The following is a 10971-nucleotide window of genomic DNA, read 5'->3' on the forward strand; positions in this document are numbered from 1 at the left end:
TATCTGCAAATCCACTCTTTCTGAAGTCAATATTTTCCAAACCCAATTAATGATGTGTAAACTTCAGTAATTCTTCTAGGCCTTTATTACATGTTTTACTGAGTTATTTAGACTAATATGCAATAAAACTAACATTTTCTGTCCAAACTAGGCCGGCCTGGTACCCATGATTCAAGAAAACAAGAAAAGAAGGGACAAAATGCTCAACACTTGAGTTTCAGTGGGATCGTTTGGCCTACTTCTTCACAAATCTGACTGCTTTTCATTGCTTTAATAATTCAGATTGTTGTTTTATTTATTTATTTGAATCCTTAAAATAACCAAACTATATTGCTTTTCTAAATGAACTGCTGTGTTTCCAACAAAATTTACTATCTGAAGGAGACAGGTTTGCAAAGCGTCTCTAAAAGCAGATCACAGCGTATTATATTAAAAGTGTAATAAGAATACATCGGGTTAGGTCTGAAAATACATGAAATAATGTCCTGCAAAAACATCTCTACAATAGCCCAGAAAATATTTATGCTAATGCTGTGTTTTGCAACCCACGCTTTTCCACGCTGCAAGAGAAAGATCTGAGCTTACCTTTACGCACGGAAAGCGCAAACATCTCGTTGAAACAAGTGTGTAATGAAATCCCTTCTTAATTTGGGTTGCCACAGGTCGGGCCCTCTGTGTCTGAGTGCGCTGCTGTCCTGATGCTCCTGATGAGTGCGATTTGGAGCAGAGTCCGCACGCATCTGCCCGTGCACGAGCTCTGCGCCGCTTCCTCACTGCGCCCGCACTGACGCCACCACGGGACTGCGGACCAATCAGAGCGCGCCGTATCACAGCTCCACCAAGTTCACAGACATCCCACTCCTCTCCTCCGCAGCTTAAACACGTCCTACAGCCCACATATGCAAGCAACCAGTGGATTTATACGTATAGATTTCATTATATACCGCAAACTATTAATAATCTGCAAGGTTTTGTGGCACTCTTGTGGTTTGTGATTATTTACAGAAGCAGGAGTTTAATTCTTAATTGCCTACAATGATGAATTTGCTTGTTTTCGTAGATAAATTATAAAAGAAATCTAAGTTTAGTCTTGTTAAAATTTCAAATTACATGAAATTCTGACTGATTGTACTATAGATGTGTTGTGTTTGAGTTTTGACATTTGTCTTTCTGATAAATGTTGATGATGAATTGTATTTTAGAGGATAATAATACTGATGAACTTGGTAAATATACATACAGTACAGTACAGTATTTTTAGAAGATAAATATGAATTTAAAATCTTGTATTTATGGAAATTATGAATTAAATTTGATTGTTTTAAATGTTTAATGATGAATTTGATAGTGATTATTTTAAAGAGACACTGTTAATGATGAAATGTTGTTACTAGAATGTAAATAGTTTCCTTAATGTATTTTGTAACTGCAGATGGAAAGTAGATTATAAATAAATCTGGCACAGAGCATCTTTTCTCTCTGAGTTTAATGTTTTCTGTGCTCTGTCCTTGTTTTAAATAAATAAAAATAAATAAATTATAGGCTATTGTCAAAAACATGTGGTATAAGCTATATATTTATTTATTTTATTTATTATAAGCTATAGGTCAAAGCAGATAGACACCTCTCCTACAAATGAATAGAGTTTGTTTTTGTCTTGCATTATAAGTCTAATTTTACAAGATGGATAAAGGTTAGACAGTGATTTCTAGATATTATAGCCTTACAATATTAAGATTATTGGTTAAATTATTGGCCAATTTCATGTTACAACCATAGATGTGAATGTGAACGTACTTTACTATTATTATTTTGCAATAGCACTTACAGAATAGTATTACATTTTCCCCTGACAATATAAAAATAACACAGGACCAGCTGCAACATGACAATTCCGCATAAAGAGGACAAGAAAAGCACTGGATTTTTGTTTCTTGGTCTATCTTCCTTATATCCCCCATGCCTTTATGACTGGGAGGCAGGAGCTGAATGTTTTTTACAGTTTAGCCTAATTCTAGCTGCCAGTGTTGTGAAACCTCTCACAGCTCACAGGGTTTGCTTTGAAGATACTATCAATTATGCCATTCAGACTTACATAACATTGAACTTGAAATAATGTGGTATCTGGAAGAAGCTATAAAAACAAAGTATTACAATTATAATAATGAAGGCAAAGGCAAAGGCAGTGACCACAACTGGCATGCTCTTTCCTGCCATACTATCACATAATGTTGTAGAGAGAGAATATGAGTCTGCAGTTTTCTTAAGTATTTATTTAATGGTAAACTTACATTAAAATGAATCATAACTGACGATTATTTTTGATTTCCTAAAGAATGAACATGTAACTTTTACATACATATATTTAAAGGCTCAAGTAAAAACTTTTTTCTTTTGTCTTTTTTTTTTTTTTTTTTTTGTGAGTGTCCTCAGCTGTGTGCGCAGAGTTGCATCTCCTCAAACCTGACTCCACCTACTTGTTTCCAAAGAAATGCTGTTCTCGTCGCTATTGAATAAAACATCTATCGACATGGAAAATGTTCTGAAGTATGGTTCTGCTGTTCTATCTTGACTGAATTGTTCAGGTGACGTAACACCCCCAAAAGGTTACGTACTGTACCTTTAAAAATAAAATTAGATCCAGAAAAACTGCGACCGCGGCAGGACTCGAACCTGCAATCTTCTGATCCGAAGTCAGACGCCTTATCCATTAGGCCACGCGGCCAGTACGATAAGGCAAATTAAGTTACAGTCTTCTTTATAGATTAAAAGAATGAAAACATTTATGATTAAACATCAGTTATACAGCGTTTGGTTGTTGCACTGTGAGAATAAAAAATCATAAACCGGATTTTATAGTTTTTTCTTGTGAAATATGGGTGAAAGCTGTGGTCATCCGGACCGCCAGGGGGCGCGCACTCACTGCTTCACACACAGGAAACACGGAGCATCGCGGTAAACAAACACAACGTGCCGATTTTAATTTGGACATCTTCTAATTAAAAGCTGACAACTCCCTAGAAACCGAAAAGTAACGTTTATTTTGTTTCGCAATACGAGCAGATTAATTGGGGCAATTGTCCAGTAGCTCATTGTTATTATTCATCGTAATGTATAAACTTTGTCATCCCCACATCGTTTGTTTCTGAGGGGATGCTGCATGTTCTCCGCGGATCACACCTGAAAAGCCCCAACTGTGTAACATGGCTTCGTCTCCGCTCACTGTACTCCACACAATCTCCTTCTCTTCAGGGGGAGGACAGCACCCAGACCCGCATGAACCCCCTTAACATCCAAATGCTCTCGAAAAACCTGCACGAACAGATCTTCCGAGGTGTGGAGCCAGAATACAAGCAGGAGGATGTGGACCGCAGTATTCAGCACTTAAAAAAGCACAAATTATGGGGCAAGGAGACTTCTCTGTTGCCAGATGTGGAGCTCAAACTTCCCCGGATGTATGGTGACAATATTGATGAGCACTTTCGTATTCTCGCCAAAACGCAGAGTCTCCCTTACCTGGAGGGAGCTATTAAACTGCAGTATGCCGAGCTCCCTCCTATGCCAAAGGAGTGGGCCTGGGCAGTGGGCTGGACGTGCTATAAAACAAATGGGGAAAGCATAAAAGTGGATTTCCCAGATGAATCCGCTTTGGTTTTTGATGTGGAGGTTTGCACAACAGAGGGTCAGTGTCCGACTCTGGCTGTGGCTGTGTCTCCAACCAACTGGTCAGTAGAAATTAAAGGTCAAATACTATATCATTTTCAATGTTATAATGTTGTTTCCTCATCACAAACAGACCTGGAGTTGTGTTTTGTTTCTTTCACACATGTTTAACACACAAAGTCTTGCAGATTTAGGCTCAGTACTTCTCTCAAACAGAAAACACTCAGTTCCACCTTGTGATGTCATGTGGTAATCCATACACTTTTACTAGACTCATTTGGATAATTTCAGCAATGGAATTTACACTGTCTGCTAAACTGAAGGTAAAAGATCGCTGTTAACTTGAAAACTACAGCTTCATGACATTATGTTGACTTGTGCGTTTACATTTATAAAATGATGTCTTATTTCACACCACATGTCTCTTGCTAGCTTTTCTGCTACTTATTTAGAATTTATTATTACCATTTATATTTTCACTCTTTGTTATTATATTATATTGTGATGTGTGAACTACTGTGTCCAAATAATTTCTCTTGTGGATCAATAAAGTTGGTTTAAGTCGAAGTCTAAGGTGGAAGAGAGAGTTTTGAGCTTTAGAGGAGTTAACAGACTAATAATAAAGGATTTCTCAAACATGTGTGAATGAAAACACAACTCCTGGTATGTTTTTGATGAGGTAACAATATTATAACTTGACTTAAAGCTCACCAGAGTCAATTTTACCTTTAAACTATATTCAAATAATGGTTCCATACAAATGCATTAATCTATAATATGTATCTCTTGTTGTAGGTATTCCTGGTGCAGTAAACGTCTGATTGAAGAACGCTACTCTTGGTCAAATCAGCTCACATTAGCAGACCTTATCCCACTGGAAACTTCCATCAACTCAGCTCGACCTCCTGGGGGACAGTGGAAGGAGAGGCTGGTGGTGGGGCACAATGTCAGTTTTGACCGATCTTTTATTAAGGAGCAGTATTTACTAAAGGTATGAGTTCAGATAAACATTTTCAGTATCTTATCTCAAATTATTATAGTGTTATGCATCTTTAAACTGTTATTTCTGTTCCATCCTACATTTTTTAAAGGTCCATTGTGTAAGTTTTCTGGTGGAGGGTCTGTCATCTGCTTGTCTTCATCAAGATGTCCCACAGTATGCCATTGTTTGACACTAGTCTCTTGCATTTTTTTCTACTTGTTTAGAATTTATTATTATCATTTATATTCTGTCTCTTTGTTATTATAATATATTGTGATCTGAGAGCTACTGTGTCCAAGTAATTTCTCTTGCGGATCAGTAAAGTTTAGTCTAAACGTTTGTTTCTCCATAAAAACAAATGTGTGACACCACCAGGCCAAGTTACAGGTCAGATCTGTGGAGAGGGAGCCCACTCACAATACAGACACATGCTTTTTAAAGTATTTCTGAGCAATAAAAACATCTGTAGCTGAACCAATGCAAGAGATAAATGACTTTAACGCCATATTGTGGAACATCCTGGGCAAAGCTATAACATTTGCATGAGAAAAAAAGTTACACATTGCCTTTAAACAAAACAAAAGGACAAAACTTGGTCAGATAATACATCGTCCCTGACAAATAAAGACAAAACTAAAGCTGATTTCCACTTTGTAGCCTACATTGTATCAGCTGCTTGTTTCTATGGAGATGTCATTGCTCTGCCTGAAATGTTCCACAGTATGACATTAAACAACTCTACCTTACATTTATTCAATTACAGGTGGTTTTATAGCTCAACAATGAAAAACAGAAAACAGGCATTCTGACTGTGAGCGGGGTTGCCTCTCTACAGATCTGACCTGTAACTTGGTCTGGTTTGGGTTCCATGGTGATAGAAAGGTTTAATGCCATACTGTGAAACATCCCAGACAAAGCAATAACATCAACATGGAGAAAAGTATTTGATGGATCCTACACCAGAAAAGTTACACAGTGCACCTTTAACATCAGATGATTAACACAATTTCTTTATTTCCAATTCAAAGGGCTCTAAGGTGCGATTCATGGACACGATGAGCCTCCACATGGCGATATCTGGACTGACTGGATTCCAGAGAACTCTTTGGATGGCCAATAAACTGGGCAAACGAAGAGGCCTTCAGGAAGTTAAGCAACATATCAAGAAAACTGGGCAGAAAAGAAACGGCCCGATGGTAATTTGTTTGAAGACTACATTGACTTTCATGAGCTTTAAGCTATGTTAGACTGTTGTTACATCGTCAAAAACATACCTGGAGTTGCGTTTTGTTTCATTCACATGCTTGAGTAATCCTTTATTATTAGTCTGTCTACATCTCCAAAACTTAAAATGGTCTGTTCCACCTTGTGATGTCATGAAGAGCTAGTTTTTAAGTTAACAGCTCATTTTACCTTTAGTTCAGTGGAGATTGGTAATTCCAGAGTTGAAATCATCCACATTATTCTAGTGAAGGTGGATGGATTTCAGAAACGTAGTGGAGCACTTCCCCTATTACCACATGACATCACAAACACAACTCCAGGTATGTTTTTGATGAGGAAACAACGTTATAACATAGATCAGAAAATAGCTAAATATAAGCCCATAAATATATAACAAAGGAGAAATTAATTTGTTAACTGGACAAAAGTTTATTTTGGTCAAATACGTTTCACAGCTCGTATTCGACCAAAATTAATTTTTGTCCAGTTGACAAATTGATTTCTCCTTTTCCATGGATTCTACCTGGATGACTGAGAGATTTTACATACCCCCATAAATATAAATCTGGACTGAAATAAACATTTTTAAATGTGAATTTTTCTTTTCTTAGATTGGCTCATGGGATTGGGTGAATATTAGCAGCATCAATAATCTGGCAGATGTCCATGCTCTTTACGTGGGAGGGCCTCCACTACAAAAAGAGGCAAGAGACATTTTTCGTGAAGGGAAGCATGAGTGACGTGAGAAGCAACTTTCAGGTTTGCCAAACACATACAGTATATAACTCTATATGCCCTTCAGTTCTACAGCCCTTATGACTGTAACCATGCTTTTACTGCCGCCTGCAGGAATTGATGCAGTACTGCGCCCTCGATGTACAAGCAACTCGGCAAGTCTTCACTGAGCAGTTACCACTATTTATGGAAAGGTATTACGTTTGTCAAATGTTTAAAGATGGAGTATGTCTTTTTCTGGAGGAGGGAGGTTGCCATTAGCTTGTCTTCATGAAAACTACTTTGCCCGGAATGTTCCACGGTAGAACTTTATCTTTATCCATTGAGACAAAAAGGTGGCGTCATCAGGCCCAATTGTAGGTCACAGAGACAATCCTCGCTCAGACGCAAAGCATGTTTTAGCTCAACTATTGTTAAATAAGTACAAGATCCAGTATGTAAGCATAATGTTGTATTGTGGAACACTCCAGACAGAGCAATAACATCTCCATGAAGACAAGCAGGTGACCACCACAAATGTTAGAAAATGTTAGAAAATACCACCAGAAAATAGTGCACCTTTAAGCATTTGTAAGCTATTGTAAAAATTTGACATAAACGTGCGTTATTTTGATAGATGTCCACATCCAGTGACCTTAGCTGGGATGTTGGAGATGGGCGTGAGCTATCTACCTGTCAATCAAAACTGGGGGCGGTACCTGGAGGACTCTGACGACACGTACGAAGAGCTCCAGAGGGAGATGAAGAAGTCCTTGATGATGTTAGCCGATGACGCGTGCCAGCTCCTGCAAGATGGAAGGTCTGAATAACACCAGAGATACTAACAATGTACAAAAGCATTCAGTGAAAAAATATACACTAAATATACACTTACGTTAAAGATACAAGGAAGACCCGTGGCTTTGGGATCTGGAATGGGATGTCCAGGAATTCAAACAGAAGAAAGCAACAACTAAAAAGAAACAGGCCAAAAATGCAACTCCAGCTGCTCCTGTTACAAACTGGGATGATGGTAAACCAATATTACTTTACTATTTCTTTCCATTCATTGCTCTTATGTGTTTTTTTTTGTTTTTTTTATAAGATGAAGGTCCACCGCCTGAAGAAGAGGAGGACTGTGTGAATCCGTGTAGACAAGCTTTAGAAACATTAAAGGCAACAGTCGATCGCCTTCCCAAGAGGAGACAGCATTTACCAGGACATCCAGGGTATTCATTTTGTTGTTTTAGTAAATTTGAAGTTAGTTTTGCAAATTTTAATCATTATGAAGTGGTGGATAGTAACAAAAGTGCTTAGATATTTGTACTTTAATCAGGTAAATATGGTTTACAGTGAATACTTTTTACTTCACTACATTTGAGAGCAGGTACCAGATAAAGTTTTTTGATCTGGACTGAAAAGTGGAGATGTTTTTCAAGACTAGTCCTGGGCGATATGGCTAAATAAAAAATAAAATCTCGATTTCTCTACACACAGTGGACAATTACGACCGCTCGTTTTGCCCCTGTAATTGCCGTTTTGAGTATTTTTTCCACTTCTGTTTTATCTTGTCAGGTGGTATCGGAAGCTGTGTGAAAAGATGTCTGTGAGTGACTGGTCTCCCGGGGCCAGTCTGATCAGTCTCCAAATGAGAGTGACTCCAAAACTTATGGGCCTGACCTGGGACGGCTTCCCTCTGCACCACACGGAGAAACACGGCTGGGGCTACTTGGTGCCCGGGAGAAAGGATAACCTGAGACCATCTGAAGATCATTCTGAAGACAATACAGAAGAGAACACAGAAGCCATATGCCCACACCGGTATTTAAAGTAGCCATATTATGCTATTTTCTCATCTGTTATGATCTTGTTTCCTCATCAAAAACAGACCTGGAGTTGTGTTTTGTTGCATATTTGTTGCTTAACACACAAACCTGCATATTTAGGCTGAGTTTTTCTTGGAACAGAAAACAGTAATAGTCACAAATGGTCTCTAAAATATTAAAATGACTTACCTTATTTTTGTTTTATAGAGCAATTGAAAAGGTGTACAATGATTATCTTGAACGCAACAAAAAAGAAAAGCCAGTACTGGAGTCCATCCCTGAAGATCTCATATTCACAGACACATCAGTTTGGGCAAAGGTAAACTATGTTACAAAACAGTAGTTCAGTGTTTTATCTGCAATGGTTAAATGTTTATTGAAAGAAACTACTTTTTAGGTGGAGGAAATCAGCTCTCTTGAACGACTGACAGAGGAAAATGGAATAAAGAATGTTCCAGAAAGGATGAAAGGCAAATTAAATGGAAAGGTATTTTTTGCATGTGTTGCATGAGTGTGTTGTGTGTATTTGTAATAACATGTTAGTTCAACTGCTATTACACTAATATGTTTCAGGTACATGACGTCTTAGAGAACAGTCAGTGCCACTATCACACTGGAAATGGCCCCTACAACGATGTAGACATCCCTGGTTGTTGGTTTTTTAAATTGCCTCATAAGGTTAAGAAGTTTGGTGTATACTACAAACAGGGGTTTGTCAATTCAGTGAATTATCTAAAACCTTTTATTTTTCAGGATGGTAATCATAACAATGTTGGAAGCCCCTTTGCCAAAGACTTTTTGCCAAAGATGGAAGATGGAACTCTGAGGGCTGAAAGTGGAGGGACTAATGCGACTCGAGCGCTGGAGATCAATAAAATGATGTCCTTTTGGAGGAACGCACATAAACGCATAAGGTACTCACATATTTAGAGCTTTATTTAAAGGTGCGTCAATTCTGACTGAGGTGTTTTAGCTCTCAGATGGTTGTGTGGCTGAGGAAAGGAGAGCTGCCTCGCAATGTCAGCAGGTTTGTATTTACTGTTTTCTCGTGAAATTAAGTGTAACTGACAAATGTGAATGATGTATGTGTGTTGTGTTATTGAAGACACAAAGACTTTGATGATGAAGGTCTGTATGGAGCCATTTTACCTCAGGTCATCACAGCTGGAACAGTGACACGCAGAGCCGTGGAGCCAACATGGCTGACTGCCAGTAATGCTAGAGTAAGAGAAACACTATACAGGTCAATGATAAGAGGAGGTACAGTGGTAATGTTCTGCCCTGTCCACAGAGGGACCGTGTGGGCAGTGAGCTGAAGGCTATGGTCCAGGTTCCTCCCGGGTACCACCTGGTCGGAGCTGATGTGGACTCTCAGGAGCTGTGGATCGCTGCTGTGCTCGGAGAAGCGCACTTTGCAGGAATGCACGGTCAGAGAATGTTACAAACAAAATGCTATTTGTATAATTACCTAATATATTAAATATTTTCAATACTGTTTCCTACTCCTACTAGGTTCTACTGCGTTTGGCTGGATGACCCTCCAGGGCAAAAAGAGTCAGAGCACAGACCTGCACAGCCGCACTGCTGAAGCTGTGGGCATCAGCCGAGAACACGCCAAAGTCTTTAACTACGGGCGCATCTATGGAGCAGGGCAGCCCTTCGCAGAGAGACTCCTCATGCAATTCAACCACCGGCTCGGACAAACAGAAGCTGCCAGCAAGGCCAGGCAGATGTACGCCCTCACCAAAGGAATACGCCGGTACAGTCAAGCTTCTACTGTGGTTTATTTCAGTATATGGTTATTAGCAGCTTTAGTGACATAAAAAAAATCTACACAACATAGGTACCATTTATCAGAAGAAGGAGAATGGGTGGTGAAGGAGCTGGACATAACAGTGGAGAGGGAGGAAGATGGAAGTGTGTCTTTGCCTGAGCTGCGCAGGATCAGCAGACTGGCCTCACAGCTGTAAGCACAAAACTGTATGTAAGAATCATCTAAAAACCTCACTAAGAGTTTCTGTATCTTTAGGTCCAGGCGTAAAAAATGGGACATAGTCGGCCATCGTGTTTGGTTTGGAGGAACAGAGTCAGACATGTTCAACAAACTGGAGAGTATCGCACACTCCTCTCTGCCAGCCACTCCAGTCCTGGGCTGCAGAATCAGCAGAGCTCTGGAGCCGAGGGCCGTTAAAGACGAGGTAATAATAATAATGATAAAAATACATAACTTTTGTATAGCATTTTTCATGACGCTCAAAGCCGCTTCACTCAGTTCAAAACAGACAAAACTCTGTTCTTTGAAGCATCAAAATTTCACTGCAATGTTTCACTTTCTGTTCTAATTTAGACTTTAGTTGCCATTTCTTAAATTACATTTATTCATTCATTTTGTTATTCACATTTTTGTACTTTTTGTAAATAAATCATTGTTTCTTTTGAGTAAAAAACCAAAACAAAAAACATTTCACTGCTGCTCTGGAAATCGCTTACCTTTTCACATTTAAATTTCAACAGTTTATCACGAGCAGAGTGAACTGGGTGGTGCAGAGTTCAGCTGTGGAC

General features: G+C 38.9%; 1 protein-coding gene and 1 non-coding gene across 2 annotated transcripts in view; one reads left to right on the top strand and one right to left on the bottom strand.

Moving 5' to 3' along the window:
* Window positions 1-2652: 2652 nt before the first annotated feature.
* On the bottom strand, window positions 2653-2725 carry trnar-ucg (transfer RNA arginine (anticodon UCG)). Its single transcript has one exon. It is a non-coding gene; the product is annotated as a tRNA-Arg (tRNA).
* Window positions 2726-2940: 215 nt separating this feature from the next.
* Window positions 2941-10971, top strand: part of polg (polymerase (DNA directed), gamma) — an 8581-nt gene continuing 550 nt past the window's right edge. Inside the window, 21 exon segments of the mRNA XM_055155910.1 lie at window positions 2941-3725; window positions 4459-4654; window positions 5674-5841; window positions 6481-6585; window positions 6587-6628; window positions 6719-6798; window positions 7221-7403; window positions 7486-7616; window positions 7689-7812; window positions 8159-8404; window positions 8617-8728; window positions 8807-8896; window positions 8983-9087; window positions 9163-9323; window positions 9383-9436; window positions 9515-9632; window positions 9701-9836; window positions 9922-10168; window positions 10253-10375; window positions 10439-10607; window positions 10924-10965. Coding sequence (XP_055011885.1) covers window positions 3154-3725; window positions 4459-4654; window positions 5674-5841; window positions 6481-6585; window positions 6587-6628; window positions 6719-6798; window positions 7221-7403; window positions 7486-7616; window positions 7689-7812; window positions 8159-8404; window positions 8617-8728; window positions 8807-8896; window positions 8983-9087; window positions 9163-9323; window positions 9383-9436; window positions 9515-9632; window positions 9701-9836; window positions 9922-10168; window positions 10253-10375; window positions 10439-10607; window positions 10924-10965 — 3204 coding nt within the window. The 5' untranslated portion in view covers window positions 2941-3153.

The sequence above is a fragment of the Boleophthalmus pectinirostris genome, unplaced genomic scaffold, assembly GCF_026225935.1.
Source record: "Boleophthalmus pectinirostris isolate CB_2022bp ecotype Guang Dong unplaced genomic scaffold, ASM2622593v1 HiC_scaffold_2, whole genome shotgun sequence".
NCBI classification, from domain to species: domain Eukaryota; kingdom Metazoa; phylum Chordata; class Actinopteri; order Gobiiformes; family Gobiidae; genus Boleophthalmus; species Boleophthalmus pectinirostris.